This window comes from Gallinula chloropus (genome assembly GCF_964237585.1).
Source record: "Gallinula chloropus genome assembly, chromosome: 9".
Classification (NCBI taxonomy): Eukaryota; Metazoa; Chordata; class Aves; order Gruiformes; family Rallidae; genus Gallinula; species Gallinula chloropus.
Window position 1 is genome coordinate 7,382,385 of NC_140094.1, and position 27,258 is coordinate 7,409,642.

Sequence of the window (27,258 nt, forward strand, 5' to 3'; positions counted from 1 at the left end):
AGTGACTGGTACTGCAGTTCAGTGATCCATATCAGGATGTGTATGAGCAGGCAGTGACGTACTTTTTGTGTGCTAGAAACATTTATTAGCCTATTTATCACCAGATAGATCAAATAGATACGCTGTGACACCTCATTGCTATCGCATTCATTTAATGCTACCAGTAACAGTCTGTTGATAATGTTCAGATGATAGTTTATGTTTTGCAAGGATTCCAAAGTTTGCTTCAGTGGGTTAAGAAAAGTTGCTCAAATCTCTTCATTCTCTAACTGTTCTGAGAAAATAAGGAAGGAAACAATCTGCCCATTTAGCATTCACAGAACTTTGTGCTGTGCGGGCGGTGCTGGAAATCAGCATCTCCCTTCACTGGCAGGCAATACCAACCTCTGCATCAGCTAACATCTTTTGACTGTATCAATCTCAGAAGTATCATGAGTTTTTAAAAAAACTTGGAGGAGGGATAACCTTAATTATTGATGAAGAATCTGTAAAGAAAGAGAGCAGGGCTTTCCTGGAGTTCATTTACAGAAATGCCTGCGGCAGGGCATTAGTCTCAGGAGTTCTATCCTCTGGAATTTGGTTTAAAATTTAGTTTTCTAAAACCGTCTTTACAATTGATCTTGCTTCATGAGTTCTTCATACATAAAATGATCCATTAACTTAAATAGAAAAGATTTTGTAAACCATTCTTCAAAACTCTGTAAGCCGAGGAAGAAGAGTAAGACTGAGATTTTTGTTTTCCTTTTTCACTCTTTAGGAGGTCCTAAAGAGGCCCACATTCATAAAAACATCTCTAGTTGCAAACTCTTCTTCCCATGAAAAACTGACTTTCCCATGAAAACTGACTTGGACAGTTTTTCTTGTCTTTTTCTTTAAAGAAACTAATAGCTATTTACACTTGTTATCAGGCTACTCACGTCAGGAATTCATCTAGTTATATATGCACAATCATCAGAGGGTGCACCAAAGAGAACGTTTATACATGCTGAATGAACTAACAATGGGGAGAACACAGCTCTGCAATATGAAAGGCAGCTGCAGTGTCAAAAGATGTATTAAGTCAGCTAAGGACACGATAGTCCAAGTTATAGACTATTACATGATGAAATTAAAAAAGGGTCAAGGAAAAAAAGGGTAATATGATTCAAAACCAAGATTTCTGGATATCAAATCATATCAAGATTAATGAAAACTTCAATAGGGAAATTATTTTCAAATATTTTATTTAGAGAACTATGAACTATTTTCTAATAATGCCCTTTACACAGTTGCATCTATAGAAAGCTAGTGGAGTGAGAGCAAAAAGATGTAGCATTAGAAGAACCTTCCATCAGAAATGATTGGTTTATCTACAGAAGTAAACCAAATACAAATCATAAATCAAAGAGAACATTACATAAATATTTACCCTGTCAAATAGAGAATCGGTGTCAGAATTTGGTGTTTAGGGCTGATTTGTGAGTGTAGGAAAATACAGTGTGCAGCCAGTGTACGGAGCACTACAGCTCTTCATTTCTGCCTAGGAAGTTGTCAGTACAATATAAACAGAGCATTTCTAATGATATCCTCAAAATAACAGACCATAAGTCATTGAGCTGGGGCTGGGGGAAGCTAAACTAGTTTTCTACACGTTTGGCAGCCGCTAGCGTGTCACAGGCTGCCATATATGCGTTTAATAACATCAGCCTCTTCCTTGTCCAGGATGCCCTTGTCCACGTAAGCATCAGCTTGCTGGTCAATGAAATCTCTCAGCTTTGAAAGATCATAGTCTGAAAAACAAGAATTCATTCACACAGTGAGTAGTTGCCATTACACTGCTGCACCTAAGAGACAATGTCGTTACAAGGTTGATAGAACAAACACACTTTATCCAACAGGAAGGGAAGTCACTGCAAGTGCAACCTGCAAAAACAGTTTAATAAGAGCAACACCTGCCCAAAATCTTTCTACATGTCACGTTGGTTTTGCTGTTCAAGAGGAATCATCAGCTTCTGCTCTTGGTTACATGCTGGCAAATGCTAAAGTCAGAATATTTTCTGCTCCAGAGATTTGATGTTCTAGTCTGCATGCAAAAGCTGTTGTTAAGACCCTATTATTTACACAACTGTCATGGATTCAAATGAAAGCATTAAACTGACGGTTTCCTGTTGAAATCCCAGTAAAATTCCTACCTACTATGAACACCTGTAGCAAAAATTCAAGAAGGCAACTTCCTGAAAAGAAATTGAAATAATGCAACTTTTTACCTTGCTACACAGCTAATATCCTGACACAAAAAGCAGTACAGTGAGTAGTCTCTGTAGCCTGTCAGTGTCAAAGTAGCCTTTGACAGTCTCTGTATGTCAATCTGCAATAGAGTGCTGAAAGATCCTTTCTCCTTTCCTGATAGGGGCTGCACCTATGCAGAGTGATTCACACCATGTGCGTTAAGTAGACTGGGAAACGTCCCTGTTTTCCATGAGAAGGATTCTACCATAGAGCAATCTTTCAAATAACACCAAGAGGGAACCTATTGTGTGCTCGTAACTCTGGCAACAGATCCAGTATATTCACACATAAGCACAATACAAGTGTCAGTTACATAACTTGCTGCATAAAATGTAGAGCTTAGCTGGTTAGACTCACAAGTAAGTTGTCTGGAAAAAATCAGGGTCTTAGGGCTTCATACTAGGTTAAACAAATTAGTGCCTTTCTCAAAACCAGATACATCCTGTTTTTTTCAGTATAAATTACTTACTCCACGGACAGAACCTTCAGGATATGTTAATACTGATTTAGTTGTGTGCTCCCATTTACGTCACCACACAGCAACAAGAGGAAGGAACTTCTTTCACGCTGTATGTTCTTAACCAACCAGGCAATGATGATTGGCTATAATTTTATGGTTGCGACCAAAATTGTACAGAAATAGACATTAAGAAGCAAACGAATGCTTGTGATCATTTTTCTAATGGTATAAGGCAATTTCAAGTGAGTAACATGGAAAGTTGACACTCACAACTCCCCCCTCCTACAGAGGTGTCCTCTCCATATATCTGAGGTAAGAGGGATTTTTCTGTGTGCTGTACTGAGGACAGGATTTCGTGGCCGGCCTGTTACTTAAGAGAATGTAACCTGTTTGTCTCTCCAGCCTGTCTGACAAATAGCACCTAGAAATTTAATAATAAGGCTATGAGATTTCATCCATGCTGACATAATGAGAGTTTCCAGGGAAAGATACTGTGGAATAGAAATTAATAGAACTGATACTAAATTAATATAATATCCACATTATTCACATTAAAATTCCTGAGCTTATTTTTCTTCTAGAATAGTATTTACAACTCCAAGGTCATTATGTGGGTATGTAAAGGCTTAATTACTAGCCATTCTGTACGAGATTATAACCATCAAGATACTAACCAATTCTGGCTAATTTGTATATATCGTGGCAATTTAATTTGATTTTTTTTTCTCTAGAAATTGATAACTGTTAATTTCTAATGCTTGCCCTCACCCTATTAATTTGGGAGAGTAATTAGAAAAATCTGCTTTGGTTTATGTTCCCCTGAACAGCTGCAGTGTTACACCGAGCTGTGAAACCCCTACAGTAAATGAAGTGAGGTCTTGCCGCCTATTCAAATCAAGCCGTTTGCCATTGCAATTAATTACAGGATTTACTTTCATTCCTAGATGGCTACTGTTAGTGTTATGAAACTATAAACTATCTAAGCACTTTGTGAAAAATCCAGACATGCTATTTGCATGTGTTAGTTAAATGACTCATGGTTATGCTCTCCGGAGACTAAATGCAATAGGACACCCAGCAGCCGCTGTCTCCTGGTGGGAGTGATGTTAATTTACACAGGAGAGGAGCTGGTCCTAAAAAGCATTGGTTTCAAAGGTCAAGCCAGGTCTGGGAGATACTAAAGATGGGCCTCCAGAGTTTATATATTGTATATGTGCAAAACACACTTGGGAGACAAAAGCCAATCAGGCCAAAATTGAGGCTTTTGACATGTTCCTCACCCAGACTACTCAATTGCCTTCTTAATAAGCAATTGATATTTTTAAACTATGAAAATGCAAATTAACATTTCCAGGGTCATTAGTCATTGAGTGAAAAATAATTGCTACTGAGATTTATAGGAAGTTAAGGATCTACAAACATACACCTCAAGAAAAACCTAACCCTCCTCAAGTACATTCAGTGGGGAAACTCATCCATGAATAGGGGTGGAAAAGAGAAAAGACTGGATGTTTTAACACAGAGATTACATTGTGAATCATTTCTCCCCTAGCTCCCAGGTGCTAGCTGAAGTGGAGAAATGATTGATGAGCACATCAATTGCACCTAATCTTGTACTGAGGAAACACAGCGCAATGCGTTCACGCTTAGATAAGCTCACCCTGACTGCATTTCCTGTAACATCATCCCAGGAGAACTGAATTAACTTTTTACAAAAATAAAAAGTATGGAAAGGCACAATAAAGATAATGTATCAGAAGAGCAAAAACACCATTCTAATTTTGTGGCAACTTATGCTTGGTTTAAGGCCCATTCCCATTGCCAGAGGACAATAAAGATATTTTAGTGCAAGTGAAAATCCATCTGTGCAGAAAGCGTGCACCTTACTGCATCCACAGGCAGAGGATATGCTGTTGATCTGCAGCCATGGCCGTTTCCAGACTGCAGCAGCACAGAGGAAAGGGTGCTGTGAACAGGAGGGAGGGGCTGCCCAGGCAGTATGTGTGATACAGAGGAGTTACCACATATGACTGAGATCTGATTACTGTAATGACTACACAGCTAAACAGAAGCATTTATTAGAATTGGCAGGAAAACCCCTGAGCAAATATGCCTGTTGCTAACTGCCACTGTAGAAACACTCTTAAGAGCAAAAAAATTTAAAAGAATGTCCCTCCTATTCCAGAGTTTCTATAGAGGACTGTGAATGTGTTGGGCTGCAGGCTCCCACTCATCACTGCAATGTAATTCATACACACTTCAACTCACAGAGAGGGTGGCTAGATGGCCCAGGGCTAATCTCATCTCAGATCTCCCTCTGCTTCGCTGATGCAAGAAGGATCCTTCTTGCCCAGTGCCAGTCATTCCCCAGGGATGCATCCCTTGGCTAGGAACCTTCACATCCAGAGTGGGTGACGGCACAAGACCCAGCAATGGCAGAGAAGGGACAGGAGACTGATTTTATTTAAGATCTTAGGGGCAAACATGATGCAGATAAATAAAGATTTGTGAAAAATAAGCTAGAAATTCTGCTGCTGTTAGCTCCCTCCCTCCAGCTCTCATGCAGCCCTGCCTCCAAGGAAGCGTCGAACAGTGGGGCAGCTGGTGAGCATTCCCTGGGCAGCTGCTTTGGGCACTGCTCCCCTTCTACACAGCTTTGCGTGTGAGAGCTACAAGTCATTAGAGCTGATTTGGGCTGTAATCCAATATATTACAGTGCTAGTGACATAAGTTTGTATCTTAGCTATTTATGGGTATGAAACAAAACTCATTGCTATTTGTGATGGCAGGCAAAGTGCTAGCCAGATGCATTGAGCTTTTCTAGGCGCAGCTGGACATTTAAAATACATTCACTCCATGTATAAAGTCATAATTAGAAGACATGTAGAACACAGACATGAAGTTCATGCAGGATGGACCTGAAGTACTGTTACCTGGTGACAGGCAGAGCACCGTGACTATCTGGGCAGCACATGACTCACTTCAGCAGTTAGTCACTGGGTGTTGTGTGGCCAACTGCTGTTTGAGCCAGGTTACACTCATTTGTCTCAGTATTTTCATTCACTGGTTTAGCTTTTACATGACCTGTATTACTTAACTCTAACATCACTAATTATCGCTATCATCTAGACCAGCACAGTTGCAGAGTACTATCATTTAACTTAGAATGCTAAATTATACAACATAATCTAAATTACATTTCTTGTAATATATATAGTGCCCACCCCAAAGTCAAGGCTTTTTACTTCATACCTTCTTTGTTACCTTGTTTGTTGTGGCTTTTTAGCCATTCTATGTTCTTCCTGATTGCTTCCAAATAAGCCTCAGCTTTCCCTAGAGGAGAGGATGGGAGAGAAATCAGGCAGGCACTTACACCAATGCTTGGTGCAGCTTGCTTAGCTGAATGAAGATGGTCACAGCAAAGGCAGATTAAAACTATTCTTAGTTTCTGTTTAAAAGCTGAGTCCTGTCAACTTTAGTCAGGCAAAATTCCCAGAGATGGCCAGCAGGTTTTGCCTGTGCAAGATTAGTCACCCACAAATTTAGGAATGTGGCTTTTTTGAGCTGTATACATACCTTTTGGTGGTATCCACAGATAATGCATACGTGGATTAAAGGCACCCTGTAGCTTTTTCATCATGATTGCTGCAGCAAAGACTATGCAAGGAATGACTTAAGGCTGAGAACTTTGAGTATCTCATACACAATGTGTCAGAAAACTCTATTCAGTAGTACTAACAGCATGCAGTGAATCTAAGCTTGTGATATTTTGGAAAGAAAAGCTGACATACAGCTACTTACATTCACTGAGAAAAAGGATGTATTAAAATTACCATGATAACTCCTTGTTATAGCTGAAAATTTAAAGTGATGGCTATTTTTGGACCAGAAAGCACACAGGACAGAATTAGTTCAAGGATTACCTAATAAGGTCCCTAAGGAAATATTCCAGCTAATGGATTTTGAATTCTTAACTTGGCTGGAGCTTTATTCATGTAATGTTCTTACATTTGTCATGAAAAAAAAGCCCTGGTGTGATTAGCATGTAGATGGCTGCTACTGCCAACTATGCATGTCTGGTCCCATTAGTAAGTGGATACAGTATTAGCTAGACTGTGATTTTGAGCTGGGAGTGCAGAGTTCGATTTATAGTAACTTACTCTGTGGAAGAGCAAAGGGCATTGCATGACCAGACAAAGAACTAAATACTGACCCCATTTTAAGTTTTTTTTCTGAAGGGAAAGGAAAATAACCTGCACTAAACCGAACAAAGACAAACTAGGCAAGTGGAATATATTATTTATCACTTCCCACGGGTACTGAGACAATTTCTCTTACTGTGAAATAAGCCAGCCATCAAGCTATTTTCCTCTTCTATGCTCAAATAGCTGCTGCTGGAAAAAATGCCACCTTCTGCCTGTGTGTGGCTGATACATCTGCAGTGCCCACAGGACTGGACCAGGTGACCAGTGAACCACAATCTACCACAGCCTTGATTACAGCAATTACTGCCAAGCGTTTTGCAGTGAAAACACATGCATGCAAAAACGTATGAGCATAAAACAGCATCAATGCAAAACAGATTATAAGCAATTTTTTTAAACCAACTGCCTACAAAACATAGATGCTAATGCTGAATCCTTAGCAATGAGAACCCACTGAAAGGTTTCTACCCCAACACACATCATTCGTCAAAACTTAGGTATTCATTACTGACAAATCTCCTGTCTGTACATCACTTCCTAAGAAATTCCGTCAAGTCTGGTCAATAAATTGCTGATGAAGCAGCTTTTTGAGCTCAGGAGGGAGAAGTTCCTCTGGAGATGCAGCTACACTGTGTTGTTATTCACTCTTAACAAAAGGCTCAGCTGAGCCTGAAGCACTATACTTTAACCATCACTTGCCATACTAATTTCTCCAACATTCCTTGCCCTCATAAGTTCTTCATCCACACACAGACCTAGAATGAACTCACTCTTGTCTTACAAGTTTACACACCAACCATTTCTAAGATTTCCTTATCATACAAGCTGAGAGAGACAAAAAATTATATTTAAATCTTTGAGAGCTGTGCTGGACACCACAGAAATGCTTAGTTCTCATTGTTAAGGATTCCAATCAATTCAATTGCTGAAGATTCCAATCACTTGGAGCATACATATGTAGGAAAAGAAATGTCTATTTTGTACCTCTGGGCTCTTCACTGTTCCCTGCTGAATTTTTTTCTTCATTTTTTGTAGAATCCTTTGAGATTTCATATTCCTTTTCCATTTTAGCTGCTTCTTCCTTTGTACTGTCTGCTTCTTCACTACTCTTGTCTAAAGAAATAACAATAAAAACAATTTTGTATCAAAAGTACCAAAAGCACTTCTAAATCACATCAATATAATCTTTAGGAAATAAAACATTTTGACTGATGATTGAGGAAAAGCCTTGTGGGACTCTGGCTTGAAGTGTCTCTAAAGGTCCTCTCTACCCCAGACCTCTGGAAACAGGAAAGTCTGTTTCTGGTATTACAGACAGTGCCTGAATACAGGTGACTAAATTGCAATAGTATATAGTTCATAAAGGCACATTCCTTTGTACAGAGAAAAATGACAGGAAATTTGCATTCACTGGATCCAAAGTTGATGAAGAATGACTTTTCTACTGAGCCTTAACAAGCATTAATACTGCTTGCTTTTGCATATCTGTAATGTCTGGACTCTACTGAAGAAAAGGACAGTGAATATACTTCTCAAAGATTGAATAATTAAGTAAAAATTCCTCGTTTTTTCTATTTGGACATCCAAGCTGTGGCTACAGACCCTTGAGGGACCATATCTTTGTACTAGCAGTCTGGCTCCTAAAGCAATTAGCATGCTTTTAACTGAATAGGTCTAAAAACGTGTTATTCAGGAGAGAAAACCATAAAGTAAGTACCTGCTGGTAGTTTTTTTCTGGTTTTAGTGGAAGGGTTCTCAAGCTTCTTCTTTGTCTGCTCAGCTATCATTGTATCTAAGTTTTCTAGAAATCAAGGCAAAACAAAATCAAACCCCAGTTATTCTTCAACAGATACAATGCAGAATCTATACTATATTCTTTGCAGCACCTGTTTGAAGGTAAATAGAAACCTAAAAGAACAGTCTTTGTCCTTTCCTCTGAAGAATTACTGCAGAGCCAACACTAAAAGAACAAACAAATCATAGAATGGTTTGGGATAGAAGGTATTAATGAAAACAAACAACTACATGATGACAATAGGCATACCAAATCAAGCCAAGATTCAAAAAGACAGTAAATGTGTGCATACATATTCTGTATCATTTAAATCATGTAAGTCACAAAATACAGATAACTCTCTGCAGCAATTTATTCTGATGAAAGCAACGAAAGGGTTTAATTAACTGCACAAAGTATGCAAGACTATCAAATGTGCTTCATCCTGGTGGGAAAATATACCAAACTGCTTATCTGTCTGGATTATATATAGGTTCATTGGAAAAGAAGACTAATAAAAGGTTTTAAATTATATTTAGATGAAATAAGTATGTAAATTGAACTGATTAAAACAAATCTTTTTTAAAATTTCTGAGGTCAAGCATTTACCTGAAAGCCCAGTAGACGTCTGTGGCCATCTATGCAGCTCTACAAGTCTAGAAAATGTTTTTTCTATGCAAATTTCAAGGCTGAACTCATCTAATTTAAAAGTAAAAGCACCTTTCCATCAAAATGGATGTTTCAGATATAAATGTTGTATGCTTATGTGGGAAAATCCCCAACACTTAACAGATACTCAGCAGTACAGATCATCACACAATTGTCCATATTTCCTCAGTCATATTATGGAGAGGGAATAGAATTTTCTTTATCAGCTTTTTAAAAGAAGTTCATTCAAACACAGCCCCCCCCCAAAAAAGTTGGTGGGGTATTTTTGAGGGATTCCCTTGATATGAACAGCTGAAATAGTCAGTAGGAGATGTGGTAACCGTGGCAGAATAGGTATTAAAGGGCTAGTGAATATTTTAGATCACACCTCCTGTGTAAGGCCAACCTTTTATCCATCAGTCAGGAGCATCTTTTTCCATCAGATTGAAACTCAGCACCGAAAGCTAAAGATTAGTTTTTAGCAGGCACATTTCTCTTCGTGGCAGATCACCATGAGCAATTCTGCCTGCCATCTGATGAGAAATCACACAATCCTGTCTGCCTGAGTCCTTAGATTTTGTTATTTACATAAAATTAAAATGTAAGTGGGTTTTGTTGGCACCCTGCCTGATTGCACTGTGTCAATCCTATATCACATTAGGGCTTTTTTGTGAAAATTATCTTCATTTGGTAAATATCCTTTTAGTGTACTATATGCCCTAAATGGAACAGGTCTGGGCTGGATCAGACATGCAGATGAAGAAAAAAAACAAGCCAGAATTATAGTGGTGGTATTGATGCCTCACTAATCACTTGATCCAAAGCTTATTGAAAGGACTGTAAACATTCCTTTCAGCTGAGCTTAAGATACTATTTTTTTATCCTGAATCAGTACCATACTAGTATTGCAAATGCAATATAAGAAGTTCCCTGTTGCAAGAGGCACCGTTTTAGGATAAGATTATACAGCTGAGAACTTAAAAACCTTTGTAAATTCAAGTGAATAGATTATTGTCCTTCACCAATTCACACAAAAGCAAAAATGTCACTGATTTTAGATCTTAATACAGCAAAATCTATTAAATCAGGCTTAATGTTAAAGTGTCAACATATTCTTTTAAAATAGATTGTAGCATTTAAATGTTTAAAATGCCACATATGTAAGTGCATCAATTCCTAAGTGTCTTTCATGTTGTCTTGAAAGTAATTGCATTTAGGCACTGCTGCAGCAAGCTTGTATTAAGCAGAAAACAAAAAGATTCTGCCACAAGATGGATTTATAACCTGCTTAGACAACTGTCTGCACCTCGATAATATTTCCAAATGTTTTTGTTATGTTGATATACTGTACTGCTTAAAAATTGTACACCTATCCACATGCAGCACCTGTTACTGAAGGCCACAGGATTTAAACTCCTCCATTATTCAGTTACCTCTATAAATCCCATCAAGAATTCTACAGTTGCTCAGAGTCTTTCAATTTGGCTAACAATCTCCTTTGAGCTCAATATATGAGTAAGGAACAATACTTACTACTTCTTTGTCAAGTCCAGCACCATGGTAACGTGCATTGTTTTCCAGCCATAGGCACTGAACAGGCACATCTGGATATGAAGCACAATGTGGCAATGGTTGCCAGCAGTGATCCAAGCTTTGTCACAAAAGCCAGGCTCAATATGGTAACACCTATATTCCATTTTTGAAGCTTTATTCTGCCACTAAAGATGTGGACAAGTTTATAGGACAGGCCTTTAAATAAGGACCATGCTGAGAAATATGGAAGCTATCTTGCTGGCTGGATGGCACATCAACATGAACCTCAGGATTTCATAGGCAGCTGTATTTTCTGCCTGACAGAAGCCTGATCATGTTAATGGGGATTATCTGGTGTACCTTTACATGTCATAAAGAGAACGTTATCAGAGAATCCCAACTCTTCTTGAACAGGTTTTATTGCCCTCTTCCCTCTGCAGAATTAGTATCTTTAACAGCTGGTGTTGTTTCAAAACATGTTTGTACTTGTCATATGTGGCTAGGCCAGGGCTGAACAATGTTTGCTCTGAGGTACACTGATGGAGTGAGTCATCTCCTGAGCTGAGATGTGCCTGGCCAGCAGCTAAGCAACTGCATGTCGTGTTTGGAGGTCTAACAAGAATTTATTACTTTTCCAGTATCATTTCCCTGGCAACGCAATCTTTAGAGCGGAAGAGTTCAGAAAGGTACTGACCTTTCCACAGAGCTGGCCACTTATTTGAAATGGCACTAATTAAAACAACAGAACAATAACTACTGAGCTAATGGAAGTGACCTACGTTGGTAAAATAGGTCACTCCGCTGGCGGGCGGCTTTCCGAGTATAATCCCATCACTGACTGGAACCAGACACCAGCAGTCAGAAGATCTGGTTTCTGCCTTGCCTTGCTTTCTAACCCCCTCTTTGATCTGGGATGACTCATTGAAGCATTCATGCTGCAGGAGGGCTCCTATTTTTGAGTAGGCATTCGGAGACATCAGTGAGAGATCCTATTAGCTGCATCTGAAAATGCAAATTCCCAGCACTTTTGAAACTCTAAAGTCCTTTCAGTCAGGCATCCAAAATTGGAATCGCATAAAAGCAGAATGCTTTGCTTTACTTGGGGAGAATGCACTGTGGTAGCACCCTTTAAATCCATGGAAAAAAATACCAAGCAAAAAAAATATGACAAATGAATTAATTTTGTTCTTACTAGAGAGGCAGAAACTAACGTACCCATACGAGTATTTAATGGAATTGGTAATGGAAACTTGAAATGGACCCTTCCCTATAGATTGACAGATTCATGGTGTTTCCTGGGATCTTGCAAATTTTCCTGCAAAGGGCTTTTTCATCTGCATAATTGCCTTGTGCCTGGGAGGCAGTTTCACATTCTATCCTCATCAAATTGACTGAAGCTGAGATTTCATGTCATTAAACTTCCACAGAAAGACCTGCTTTGCTGTCCTGTTTTCACACAGCACAGAAAGGCTGTTTATTAAAGAAGAAAAAGGGATGATTGAGGTACCTGAAATCAATCTTGGTGATAGCTAAAAATCAAGTTTACTTAATGAGTTTCCTCACTACAGCAGCTTCAGGCAGAAGGCTTTGTGCTGATGTCTGCTTGTAGGAGATGCACACAGCACAGGCATTAAAAAGCACAGTTCTCCCAGGGCTCTTCTGGCCCCTGCAGTACGTGATCCTTAGGGGTTTGCAAGGCCTTTTGCCACCTGTGACAAAACTCAGGACACCTCAGCATTTGCTTGTGACCATTCTGTGGGGAACAGCATACCTGATTAATTCTTTGGCCAAATTCTCTTTGAGCTTACATGAGTGTAGGTCCAAGAACTGCCAACATCCACTGGATTCTCACCAATGTAGCCAAAAGCAGAATTTGACCTTTAGCCAGCTCATATATGTACCGTGCTTATGTCACATAAACTGCTTAAACTGTGACGAACAAGAGAAATCCCTCCATTGTGGAATTACAGGCGGGTCTGAGCCTCCCAAATCTCCTCTTCCTTTCCTCCTCCCTGCTTTACATGTCAAGATGGGGCATTTCCTTTTTGAATCTTCCCATTTGACTGATTTGTCACGATGGTGTGTCTGAAGCCTAATGCTGCCATAAGAAATGACACGCCAGGTGACAAACCCCAGGTAGTGGCATCACTTGTAAGCGGATTACGGGCAAAACGGTCAGAATGATTTGGAACAAACCAGCAGCAGTATCGCTTGGCAATCAGATTAAAAGCAACTCAAAAAGTAAAACACAATTAAATAGATGTCTTTTGAGGTGAACAAAGCTCTGGCCAAGTCTCCTTTATTGTCCTTATTAAATTCCTTACCTCAGGGACTATTTCTCTGGTTTATCTTCTCACTATTCTACAGGCATTTCCTTTGCATTACTTCAGGTCTCGTGGAGCTGTGTGGTGCAGTCCTTTCCTAATCCTTTACCCATCCTGAGGCTGCTCCATGGCCTGTGCACACACTTGCAGTGTATTTTGGTACCACGCACTTCATAAGCCTGACGGTTTGGGGCTGAAGCAAGCACACAGCCGCCTCTACTGCAGGAGTGGGATGGAGCCTAGTTTTGAAAGTTCAGTGACACGCTCTTTACCCCACACCCACATCTTCTCAAATCATACCTTACCATCTCAGTGCTCAGCTGTCAGCAGAGAGATACTGAATTCAGGAAGTAAGGGGGTTTATGCAGCTATTAAATACCGTGAGAAAAAATAAAAGCACTGCCCTCCTTTGGAAACACAAATCACTTGGTAGGATGTAAAGCCTTGGTTTTCAGGAACTGAGCAATATACTGTCAAAAGAAACACTAGGAGAAGCTGGGGATTTCTTACAAAGTATGTAGTTGGGAAAGCACAGAGGAGGCAGTGAGGGAAAACAGAAGAAGAGGCAGTGTATTTGCAAGAAACAGCTGCAAATTTAAAGAGTAGATAGCAATAAGCAAAGGAATGAACTATAATATATTCATTTTGCTTCTTGCATATGCAATTTGATAGTCATGGAACATGGTGGGAAAAAGAATTAGTAATACTAAATCTACTAGCTGTCTCCCAAAAAGATATCTGAGAAAATTTAGATCCTATGGATACTGGAAATGTTCTCATCCATATTGCCAGCCCCAGGTGATGCCCATTTTACTGCAGTGTGCAATGGTCCTGTTTCTGAAGAACTGTAAGGTTAGCTGTCATAGGCTTTTCACACCAGAGTTACCCATTTTTTTTTCTATGCAGTGAGAGTCTAAATGGGGAAAATGTGAGACAAGACCTAAGCAGTGGGGGCAAAAAACATCCTTGTGTTTGTGCAAATGCAGAAGTAGCGTGGGACAGATGTGGATGAGACACGGGATGTGGCTACAGAAAGAAAAGCTATGAAGTTGCAGTGGGCTCAGTGATAACTGATCCTAGAGTCCAGTCTTGTCTGGGACCTTTGCACATTCTGTCCCACATCCTTTTGTCTTACCCCTGTGTGAATTCCTCTTAGGTTTACCTATTCACATATACTTTACACCATCGCTGCTGCTCCTCCATATTTGGCCCACGACCCCCAACTGAGGCACCCCTGATTTCTACTTTACAGATATTTGAGAGTCCTTGATCCTCCTAAAGACAGTAGAGTATACTGGCATCTGTGTCACCTTAGTTCATCAGATACATAACAAAGAGCAGAGAAAAGAGACCTGACTGAAATTAAATAACTCCCACTGGCAGCTGTATGCTTCAGCCATATGATAAAGTAATACTGGGCAAGGAAAGTCACCAAAGGGAAATTCAGATAGGGAAAATTGATTAAACATTATAATGCTTATGAAGAAAACCTACAGGAGTAACACAAAGCTCTGTGAAAAAAAAAAAGTATGTTAAAAAAGAAAATGAAGCTCCTATGCTTGAACAGCTCCCTGTATGAAATACTGTCAGTGCCCTTCATCTCCCAGGTCAAACAAAGGAAAGAACAAGAGGTCCACATGACACTGTCTATATATCACTCGCAGCCTCTGGCACTGGTTTAGCCACACCTCTCCCCCCTTTCAAATCACAGTCTGCATCAGGGAGCATCTGCTCCTGGAGACAGGGGGTAGGGGAAAGACGATGCCAGTCTGTGCTGTGCTCTGCTCTTCCCATCGCACTCTTGGCTCTGTGCCCGCTCTTGCCAAACTAAACAAATACCAGGATCAGACCTTTGGCCTGCAGCATCTGTGCTGATGAGAACTTCAGGGATTAGTCACAGTATTCTTCCTCTCCCAGGAAAAGGCCAGATTGTGTCTACTATGCACTGGTCTATGCTGGGGAAATTGCAGAGCTTTGCCTTCAGATCAGGAGTGGAGCTGTGGAGGGTGCCAAGCACGGATGTGAGAGGCAGAACAACTATTCCACATTCCTTACATGGAGTGGCAGGGACATGTTAATAGTCAACACGGGGGTCTTTCTGCCTCTTCCATACCCCATGGATATTTTTCTGTGCATCCTTAGTCTGTCTAAAAGCAAGTATTACAGTGAAACAGTATCCCAACAGTAACTTTAAAGACGGACCAAACTAATGGGCATATATATACCTTGGCAGTAGCTCACCAATGAACCATCCATCTCCCTGTTGCTAGTGCTCCCTGCAGTTTGGTCTTTTTTCCAGTTGTCCATGGAAAACAAATGATGAGGGGGTAGCAGAGGTAAACAGAGACATCTGTTCGTGCCCATTTCTAACCAACACAATCTCCTACTCAGTCACGGGGAGAGTGTGGATTCTGACAGTGAGTCAGAGCCAAGGGGAGGCGGTGTGAGAGGTGGCTTTGGTTTGGTCTATGGAAGGAGACAGCTGTGACTCAAACACTGCATACTGAAGAGCTGGAGCAATTTCTATGGGTTTTCATTCTAATTAAAGTGGGGGCTCTCCCCAGACAGCCTGCTGTGGCCTGTGTGTTGTACGCTGTGGCTCCAGTAAGGTAAGTTCTCTACTATAGGGAGGTGAAAAGCGTCCAGAAAGAGCAAAACTACAGAGTGCTTAAACTTAATTTTCTTCCTACTCTTTTGCCTCTTTCTCTTCTCCAGTGCTGTTCAGTTGTGGAAGATACAGAAGCCCTGACGTAGAAACTGAAAATAAAATGACCAATCTCAATAAAATACACATTATAGGCAGCATCAGGGTAAAGCTTCTATATATGTGTGAGACAGAGAAGTACAGATGGCAAAAGTTTCTGCTATGTGTACTGGTCAATGAGAACTCCACACAAGAATACAGTGATTTACGTAATACATAACTGATTTTAGGGGAATAGTTCATGGAATAACACAACTTCCATTTGTTTGGGGTAGTAACAGGTAAACTACAAATACACTCCTCTAAGCAGTGTATGTACAGCAGGAGGATATAATCAATGTACTGTGTAAGAATAATCCATACTGGTGCCTCCTAAGAATTTGTCTATCATCTCTGAAAGCTCTGTTTTGGTTACGGTCCACTATGCTCTAATTACAAATATTTCCTAGAATGGTTCTAAAAATCACTCATTATTCTGGTGTTACTGGTGGGAGATGATTTACAAACATATCTGAACAAACTGGCAGAAAACATTTGTTCCAGCTTCTAAGCTGACAACAATATTATTAAAAGAAATGTGTTACAAAACTATAGTTTGCTTTACATAATGACTACAAATAGAGCTTTTACCAGGACGGTAGTGGACTGTTATGCCTTCATTTTAAAATTAGCTAGACAGCCTGGCAGGAAAAGTCACTCAGCACAAAGAAAAATCCTCTTCTTTGTGCAGGGTAGATGAAGGTTTTCCTTAATATTTACCTGGTCTGTGATAGATGGCTCTGACAGAAAAGCTATCAGAGTGAATGTCCTGCGTGACACTACTCAGCAGACAGGAGGAGAATGAAGGAAAGTGAAATATTAGTCACAAACAAATACTGGAAGAGTACAAGTACCTGTGCAATGGAGTCCTTACTCTGCTCTGCTGCAATCCAAATGAATTTTACTATTGGCTCAAACAGCACCTTTTCCCTTGAAGCACTCAGCACCAAGAAGGATATAGTCCTTTCCGTTCTGCATGTAAAATTCAGTACCAGCTACTTATGCAACTGAAACAGTATGAATGCCATGAATAATTAAATATTTTATGCTGAACCAGTCATAATTTCTCTGAAAGCCTTTTGCTGCTTGCCGCTGGTCATTATGTGGAGGGATTCCAACTCCTCCATTCCACTCCATCACTGCACCCTTGCCAACAGCCATCACCATTTCAGGGGGTGTCCTAAGTCCCTCCCAACCCTCAACCTGTTCAGTGACAACAGCCTGTGCCTCTGGCAGGTTGGGGTGAGCAAGGAGAGTTCAGCCATGTGGGCAGCATTTGCTGGATGCTGGCAACAGACCCACGGGTAGGTAACTGGCTACCATGGTTGGATGGAATCCACAAGCCACCTGTGGATTGTGGGCCTGTGCCATGTGATTGATCACCTTATGCTTTCTGCACCAACAACGTTTGTCCTTTCTTTGAACTGCAAAAATTATTTTAAAGCATCTTTCAATCTTCAGATGGCAGACAGGCTTTCTAGAAAGGTTTCTGCAAGCCTATCAGGCTGGAAGCACATCGTGTGGCTTTTACTCCACTGAAGAATTTTGCTCCCAGTACATCAAAAGACAACAGTCATAGTCAAGAAAGTAAAGTGTGATAGAAGATATTGGCATTTTTGCCACCAGCAGGGCAGTTATAAAATATGATACATTTTGGCTGAACACACATTTTATATCAGTTTGTTACACCTCCTCCTTAATGCTTTCAGACCTACACTTTCTGAATATATGCTGTAAAAGGTGGGCAGTACTTTTTGTCCTCTTTCATATATATGAATACATGGTTTTGGCTTTCTGGCTGCTGTGTTACAGATTATATTTAGCATATGGAAAGCTTTTAAATATGTATTACTTAATATTGAATATGTGTATTAAAACACAAACTTCCTCCTGGCTGCATTTGTGTGTCTGTGCATGTGTGTTCTTCTTGCACCACACAGCAGGCAGGGCCTTTGTAACTTAAAGCTAAATCCAGTAACATTGTTCACTGTAGCAGTAAGGTACTTTCCCCTAGAGTAGGATACGATGATGATGACATAATGCTGTGGTTTCCAAATCCCAAACCAGCTGGTGCTGGTATATGCATTCAAATTCACTGTCTGTTTGCATGAAAGGAACAAAAGCTTTTGACTTGATTCAGTAAATGATTTATTATTTTGAATGTATAATTCAGTGACACAGCTTACGCATGGCTTCAGCCACAAAGTGAGGAACAGTAATTTAGGCAGTTTCCTACTGTAATAAACCAGAGCAAGGATATAATCCATCTGCACAGACCCAGTAGGGATTTTCCTCCAACTAGCATGGGATCTGCTCAACAATTTTGGACTCAGGGGACAAATAAAAGCTGCCTTTTTTTTTTTTTTTTAATTGTTTCTTCTCTCTGACATTCATACTAATTCTTTTATCTGTTATAAATAAACAGAGCTGGGGATCAAACCCCAACCCAACCTGCACCAAGAAACTCAGTACCTATTAAAGTATTACTGGGTATATTGTATTGTAACTTCTGATGGAATAAGGGTGGACATAAACCTGCTGCCATGCTTATGGATACTGCAAGAAGCTAAGATTCTCTTGTGCTTGCTGTTCTTAAATGTTTGAGAATATTAGCTCAATAAATGAAGGTCAGCTTTAAAGTCATTTCTGAACAGCAAGTCTAAAAAAAGAATACCACAGAAGCAACTTGAGACCTATGAGAAAGCTTTTTCCACTACAGTGAGTTGCTTTGATGGAGTACAAAATCCATCTCTGCATAAATCACTCATTTGCAAGGCAGAGTCAGGATACATCAGTTGATGGTTTTACTTTAAATCCAGACTAAATCAGACCTCTGAAATTCTTAACCTAATCCCTGCCCTCTGTACTATGTCATCATGGCAATTTGTTTCCAGGGTTACAGTATTTATTTACTCAAAGTAAAGCCAATGTGAACAACTGCCTTGAATTTTATCAGGAAAAAATGCATCCCTAGTGTAATTCCATTATCTGAGTGGTCCTGCATCAGGGATGAATTTAGCCTATTAAGTTCTGGCACAACACTATCAGTGAGGGCAATATATGCTCAAGCCATATTATCTTCATCTGTAGAAATACACTGAAATCACTCTGCTTGTAATCACCTGTTTCTTTTATATGCATCTTTCTTGAAATGTACAGATAGCCAGAGAAATAAAGAGCTGAACTGTAGCATAAGTTGACCAAATATTCCAAAATTCAGGGACTTCTCACAGAAAATAAAGGGATAATCTTGGTCAGAGATACAAGGAATTCCTTAGAGGAGGTGCAATTATGCACTGAATGTGAATCATGATCCACTGGTAGCCAAGAAATTGATAATCAATCTGTAGAGTTACAGCTGCATCAATCATCTGTCTGAAACGGCTCATACCAAATACGCCAGCAGAAGTCATGAAAAATCATTGCCAGTCCCATCTCTGTGACAGGCTGATTTATTAAGCTGAGATATTGCTCTGATGTAAAGTAAAACTTTTCAGATTAGCCCAGACCAGGCATACTTTAGAAAAATGAAAGGGTTGTGTAGAGCTTAGGCAGACAAGCCCTTCTTCTGTAGCTTCACTTGTTTAACTAGAAAGGCTACTGTCAGATAATACAGCAAGGTTTACAAAAGCCAGGAGAGGTGTGTGAGAAAATAACCCCCCAAAAAAAACCAACCCCAAAACCATGCTGTTCAAAAATCCTTCTTCAGGAAATTATAACAATTTTTAAAAAACTGCACAACTACAGAAAAAGAGTACTTCAGAAACCACTCCTGTGCCAAGATGTAACGCTCTCCATGGACTAAATTAATTTTACTTGGTAGAAGACTTGGTAGAAGACCGTCCCATCCACTCTAGCTACTTACACATGAAAGATTAAAGGTCCTGAAGCACCGGACTGCTTTTTGGAAAATGTAGGTACCTGATCCACCTCAGTGTAACTGAAGAGAACACTAACCTTCCCCTGACATAAACCCACTGAAATCAAGTGCGCTTCACACGTGTGCAAGTGGAATAATCCTCTAAATACAAAACTGATAAATAACCTCTCCTTCGTTAGCTGGAAGTATTAAAGCAGTATGGAAGTTGTTATAATAAATGATCAGTCATTTAGAAGTATAGCTTTTAACATTTTGAATGAACGAGTTTGAAACAGGACTCGTAAGAGCAAGGAAAATGACAAATTGTCACTGTTGGTAGAGTAAAGTCTCAGCATGGTAACACTGTTGTAAAAAGGATGTACTCTTACCCAGGTAGGAAACTCCTTCTTCTGGTGTGATTGTTCCATATTTAACCATCATCTTCACAAAATCAATCAGAGTTTTCATGATAGTTATCAAGGTCTCTTTCTCTTTTGCCTCCGTCTCTGTGCGAGATCAAGCAAAAATAGTCAAAGACTTCAGGAAACTCAGAAAAACTCAGTTCTGCAAACTCTGCACAAACTTCATGCAGTAATAAATGCAATAAAGTCAGTAAAAAGAAAATGCTGTGCTGGATTATCAAATAGAGCTCCTATACATGTCTGCCTTTAAACTGCTCCTGCAAAGCACACCCAAGTATACTTCAAAACTTCAGGCTTCAGATCTTTAGAAAGTTCTGTCTTGAAGGTCTATGTTACGGAAGGAAGATGATATCAGTTCCATTTTACAAATAAGATCACTAAACTCACTGACATGTAATGACTTTACAGTTCAAATTGCTGATCAGGGGGCAGGTAAAGGCAGTTTTCTGCAGCCTCTGTCTTTTTCTTTTATTTGCCTGTGAACGGCTTAGTAAACCAGTCTGGGTCTGTATGAGGAAGATAGCTCAGAGAGACTTTCTCCAGCAAGACCCACGGGTTCAATGACAAAAAAAGAAAGTGTCAAATGAGATTGTTACTGTGCCCAAGACCATGACTCAGGTATTGGTAAAGCAGCGTATTACATGGGAAAATCATGACTCCACAACAGGATACAAAGAATAATTTCTCATGATAAAAATTGATCTTTCTTGCCCACATGCACCTCTGACCATGTTCACAATCACTGCTTTCTTAGCTTTCCTTTTCCACTGTGTTTATCTGCTGAACTATGTCATTTCCACATTCACAGCATCCAACATCCCACCACACAGTTACACGAGCTCTTCCCTACACCCCAGGTTGCCACTGAAGGACCCAACAGAGCCAGGGGCACTGCCAGATGGGGACACTCAGAAACATACTCCCTGCCTTGGCACAAGGCCAGTCCCTTTGGAGAGCTGCTGAACCATTTTTTTTATTGCTGCCTGTAATTTAACACATCTGTAGGATGCAACTGAAACCCCTCTTCCCCAGCTTGATACAAGCTAGCAGGTGAACAGCATAAAGCAGGAGACAAGGCAGCAATGTGCAGCCAGTGGGACCTGGTTTTATTTGCCTGATAATTTATTAAACCCAACATGCCTTTCTGCTTTGTGAGTAGAAAAAGAAGAACTAGAATGCAAAACTACCCCAGGAAAATGAAATTAAGAGGAAGACAACACAAGGATTGTAGATTGGGCTGGAGCAAAATGTGCCCTCAAGATTTTCATTCTACACTCAGGTGTTTCTGGGCACAGTTTGAAGCAAGATTGAGATGCCTGCAGGCCAATGCATCTACAGCATAAATTGTTGCTGTGCTGGAGAGAGCAGAAGATATGCTAGCTGCAGAGAGTGAAAGTGAGTGTGTGGTAAAGCGTGATGACAAAGGGGCTGTGGCAAGGTGCCACAATCTTGCCTGCAATAACTGGAAGGCAGTGATGTCTGGCACCGGAATAGGAAGAGACATGCAGAGCTTTCATTGCAATAAACAGCAAACCTCTGGTTTGTAAAAAGGCTGAAAGGCTGAGGCTCATTTACTGGTACCATCACTGTGAGGATTCTACTGTGGCTTACTTGTATGTCTGTTGGCTTAAAAGACAAAGATGTTACTGGAAAGATCTCTGGAGAAAATTTGCTGGTTTTTCATCTTACCCTTACGGGAATGAAAAGAATTCCTGAATCATACAGCACAAGATGGGAAAGGCTACCTGGGTCACCTAGTTTGCAGTGCTGATTACTCTTCCTCCCAATGTTTTCCCACACTCAATCAAATCAGATTCTGCTACCCATCTTAGAGAACATTTTTAAAGCACATCGTCTCTTGCAACTAGGGAAGCTGTGGGGAACTGAAAGGACTATAAAAAAATAGAGAGAACCTTAATTTTCTATTTTTTTCCCTTAACTATCCCTCTGACCACATGATGAGCTCACCTGAGTTAAGACTTTTTAACAGTGCGTAAAAGTTCGGAAAATATTGGAGGTCTTCAAAATTCTCCTCAGAAGGCAGTTCATTTCGTCTTTCCAAGATGTTAGATGATGACCATGTGTTGTCCAGTGTATCATCAACTTCTCCATTAACAAAACTACCCTGGTCAGCTTTGCTTGGTGTCTCCACAAAAGATACATATAAAAAAATCTATAAGCACATTGCTTTTGGTGATAGAGCAACAAATAACATTATAACCTTATGCCAACATTTTCTTAATGATGAGGTGAAGATTGTAGTATTTTCTCAGAGGTGTTTGGATTTGGGACTTAGCTTAAACTGGAACATAACTCACAATTCAGTTCTCCAGCTGATGGAATTTCTTTAAGAACACCTTTAGTTTCCAGATTGAACCAATTATTCCCTAGAGCAAAGGAGCATATCGGTCTACTGTTTGGCAAGTAGGTCAAAATGATTAGCTAAGAGATTACCATTCTTTCCTGTTGCTTTTCTTTTGTTTCACTGTCTGCCTTGCTTGGAGGGTAATCAAAATCTTCAGACTCCTTTTCACGATCCTTGGCTTCATTTGCAATTAGCTGCTGTAAAACCTCTGCCACTTCATCTTCCAGGGTATAGGCTTGACTCTCTGTGATCTGTTAAAACATTTGTGCAGAGTACTTATAGAATATTGTGCTTTGCCTGGATTAAACAGCAATATGAAACCTGAGCTTTGTAAACAGGTTGCTTCAAATATGTTTGCTTCAAGGCTAAGCACAGCTGAATTAGGTGTAATGCCCTCACTGCTGTGCCTGTGTGTATGCATGTTCACAGAAAGACATGTATACATGTCTGTATTTATATAAATGTACAGATACACACATACAAACACACATCAAGCCTCCAACAGGAAAGGCCCATATAGGGCTTAACACAAGAGTCCAGCTTGAAAGATGGAACTGCAAGTGTGGTATACCTGTATGTGTATATATATGTGTGTGTGTGTATACATACATGTTCTGCAACACACCTATGTACAATTCAATAATTACAACAGGATACAGTAATACAGAAAAGGAAAAAGCAAATAGCTTTCATGGCATCATAAAAATGTTTTGTCTCTGCTTTGTAATGGCTGTCACTTGAATGAGAACTTAACCATGCAGCTGTCCCACAGCTCCCTTTGTAATCAGTGGGGTTCAGCATGCAATAGATAATTGCAAAATCTAGTGCAGAAAAGATAAGGCTAGTGTTTTAAAATGTAAGGATCCCATGCTGCAATGGCTAAATGCATTGAGAGATCCAGAGGGCAGAGACAAACTCAGCCTTGCTAAAAATCAGCAACAATGAAAAATGTATCCCTAACTAACCAACATCATTATATGTCTGCTGATGACAATAATTAGTAGGTGGATAGGACCTTTCCCCATAAACATCCAAAAGAAATTGAGAATAGAAAAAACACCTCAGTGAAAATCAGAGGAGAGATTAAAGGAAAAATGAGGGCAGACATGGGAGGAGTACAATCAGTGAATGTTTCCTCAGCATCAGAAACATTCTGCAGTTTGGCCTATTTTGTTGCAAAGCCATCTCAGGAACAACAACATTACTGCAGAACTAAACCAATGTGCCCCTGTGAGCCAAGAAGCTTTCCTTCAGTCTGAATCCCATTCATTTCCTCTCAAGTCAGTGTTATTAGCTGGACACAACGTTCATCCAAATTGTTCTTTTAAAAAAAGCATTAAACCAACCCACAAAACAGCTAAATGAAGTATTAACAAGATACTTACTAGCCCCAGATTTAGAAGTTTTGAAACAATCTTGTCAAAGACTCCTCTATCATTTTCCTCATAAATTCTTGCAGCAATTTTCTGAACAATGTCTTCAGCAGTCAAAGGAGTGCCATCTAATTGATGGAGGCCATCTGGATCATCTAAAAGGATTACAGTTTCACTGTGTGCTGACTGTCCTAACTCATTTGGATTAGACATCTTGTAAAAAATATCTGCCCACACCTTTTTCTCTTCAGAACAAAGCAGCACTTTTTAGCACGTTAGAAATAAACTTGGATACACACTTTGGAACCCATTATATCAGTCCCAATGAAAAGTTCTTCCTGTCCATTTTCCACAAATGAAAAATGTCTTTCTGACTGTCTCTTTTGAATGATGAATGTGAGGAACATACTCTCCTGTTTATAGAAAAACTCGTAAGAATGAGAGAAAGTCCCTCACATATCCACTTATATGCATCTGCCTGGTATCCGCTTCCATTGTGTGGCCACTTAGATGAAAACAGGTCACGACAAACAGCATATTATCTGCTTGTTTGGATGCCAGGAAATGAAGTTTTAAGTATGTAATTATTATTTATGGTAAATAATATCATCATGACCTATGGGTAAGTGAATATGGTGAGTAAGCTTTGGTCTGTGATCAGCATACATTGACATAATTAAAAATATCCTGAGCTAAATGCTGCTCACAACTCACTTAAACTGCAAGTCAATTAACTACTCTAGTAGTAAAGGTGAGTAGTCTTTGGCCTTTTGTAACTTCTTTTATACCTTTGTGATGAGGAGAATTATCTAACAGTGCACATAACATTTGGTACAAATAGATGTGATTTAGGTCTATATAAAAGAAATTTCTCCTTTCAAATCAGAATAAATACATTTTCATCTAAAAATATGTCTTGTTTTCCTTCCATCAAATCTAAGTTGCTAAAAAACATAATGCAAATCACACAGTTGGATTTTCCTCCACAAAACAAGACTGTGAAAACAGACAGCAATTCTTTTGTATTGTGTTTCAAACCCGACAAGCTTCCACAACTGGAAATAATTGAAATTACACTCCAGTAACAAATAGAGCTCATGTTTAGCGGTGAGTACAGCACTCAGGATGGCAATCAGTTTGCAAGAGACATCTAACCTATAAGTCACTGAAAGATGATTATCAAATACCTTGGAATTTATAATCCAACCCACTTTTAGTGGAGTCATAGTCATCCACAAGCCTGCGGTTCTTGGTGGAGTCTGCATCATCAATGGCCAGTTGCTGTTCGTACAAAGAGCTTCTAATTGACTCCCTCTCTTTTTCATTCCTCTCTCTTTCTGCTACTGATTTTAGCAGGTTCAGGTCATCAACAAAGGAATAATTCCTGAACTCTGGCTTATTATCTGGAAAATCAATGCACACATGACATAAAACTTTACACCTCTTTGAATATCATTACGAAAATTGCTATAAAAACAGGAAAGATGTTTTACCTGTGGGAGCTATTTTCCTATTCTTGTCTGCCTCAGCTTCAGCAATCTGATACACAAAAATAAAACAAACAAAACAACAAACTGGCAGAAGGAATACACTAAAATGTGTGATCTCTTAGTTTCTTTCTATCAGCAGAAGCCTTAGTGCCCGATCTTCACTCTTAGGAAGAAGTTTCCCTTAATGAGTAGAGCACGATTAAGCGCTTGGCACTTTCTGAGTGTACCACCGCATCCTCTGATCAGAATTGGACTTACAAGAAGCTGCAACAGACTCTCAGGTTTAAGATAAATGCCTGTTACATTTACCTTCTTTGGTCCAAGCTCCTGCGATATTCCCATAGGATGTCAATACAGAGGGGTGACACACCTGTGAGCTGTTGGAGCTAACAGCCTGCTTTTGGAATGCTGGACAGTAAAACTCTATATGCCAGCTCTTAAAAATGATTGAAACGCTATTTCGTACCCAACCCCATTAATATTTACTTTACTGACAAATCTATTTAAAACTCACTCATTAAGCCATTAGGATATTCATGGATGTGGTACCTGAACGCTCAAAATACTATGGGAATACCAAACCAAAAGAACCCCATTGTAAATATTTTTATTTCACTTACCTGTTCCTCCAAAGGTCTCTCTACACTTAATTGTCTGTTATGGATAGCTTTATCTAGAATAAACACACACACATATACTCAGTTATGTGATGCAAAAGAGACAGCACACTTTTTTTTTTGTAATTTATAGTTTTCTCCCATAAAACTCCCATGGTGTCTTAAATATGATGCCAACTGTTAGTTCTTATAAGAAAAATCAATGTTCCTAGAAGAATGAAAAGATGACCAAAAAGTCATTTAAACAAAGTGCAATTGTTTGGGGCAGAGGGAGGGGTTCTGCAAAAGATGTAACAGAAATGCAGATATAGGCTCAGTAACCCCTTTCAGATGAGAAAACTCATAGACAAACTGGGGGGAAAAATGCTGTAAGAGATTGACTAAAATAGCAATAATCGGATTGACACAACCAAGAGATTAAAAATCTCTTACATCCAGAATACCAGGGGAGCCAGGGAGTGAGACAGACTCTGTGCTATAGAACAGCTGAAAACATAGCTTGGGAAAGACTGAACAAATCAGAGCTTTGTCCTCTACCAGCACCTCTCTTCATTTCAATGAAGGCTGCAACTTCAGTGATCCAGCATCTTCCGAGAGGCACGTTGTTTCTTCAGGATCTAATTGCTTCGAGCCAAGTGGAAGGAAAGTTTTCTACTTTTCTCTGCCTACACCCTGCAAAACTTTCCCCACCTGGGAGAAAAGGGAGCAAAAGCCCCCACGAAGGTGCTTACCTCTGCCCCCGGGTTTCGGGAAGCCATGCACCCGGCTTGCCAGCAGCGAGAGCACCTGCACCGCGACCGCCAGCTGAAGGAACATCTTGCTGCTGCCCAGCCCCCTCGGAGGGCGAGCCTGGCTGCGGGACGGGGCCGCTGCCCGCGGGGGTTCCTGCCCGCGCCGCCCTTCCGCGCTCCCGGTCCCGATGAGGGCTCAGCGCCGCGGAGCCGCTGCCCGGCGGGCGCTGTCCAGCGCCGCGGTGCTGAAGCCGCAGAGCAGAGCCGGTCGAGACGCTCGGGAAAGCCGCTGCCGTGCGGGCTCGGCCCCTCGTCCCCGCGGCCGCAGAAATGGTCGAGACCGTCCCCGCGGCCAGCCCCGGGCGGGGGGGAGAGAGGGAGGAGACGGGGGAGGGCCGCGGCCGGCGGAGCATGCGCGCCCCGCTCCGCTCCCGCGGCCCCGGCAG

The 27,258-nt window shown here is 40.3% G+C and overlaps 1 protein-coding gene across 2 annotated transcripts; it reads right to left on the minus strand.

Annotated features, from left to right (window-relative positions):
* Positions 1 to 1,650: 1,650 nt before the first annotated feature.
* SCG3 (secretogranin III) lies at positions 1,651 to 26,912 on the minus strand (the record flags this gene model as incomplete). Of its 2 annotated transcripts, none has more annotated exons than XM_084267838.1 (12): positions 1,651 to 1,769; positions 5,981 to 6,061; positions 7,918 to 8,046; positions 8,651 to 8,734; positions 20,204 to 20,320; positions 22,205 to 22,382; positions 22,691 to 22,852; positions 23,987 to 24,129; positions 25,162 to 25,377; positions 25,468 to 25,513; positions 26,085 to 26,137; positions 26,813 to 26,912. In XM_084267838.1, 12 exons carry the CDS (start codon positions 26,895 to 26,897, stop codon positions 1,651 to 1,653), a joined length of 1,413 nt encoding a protein of 470 aa, XP_084123964.1. The 2 variants fall into 2 exon arrangements, with proteins under 2 accessions (XP_084123964.1, XP_084123965.1); XM_084267839.1 differs by having other exon boundaries at positions 5,993 to 6,061; positions 26,813 to 26,897.
* Between the last annotated feature and the right edge of the window lie 346 nt (positions 26,913 to 27,258).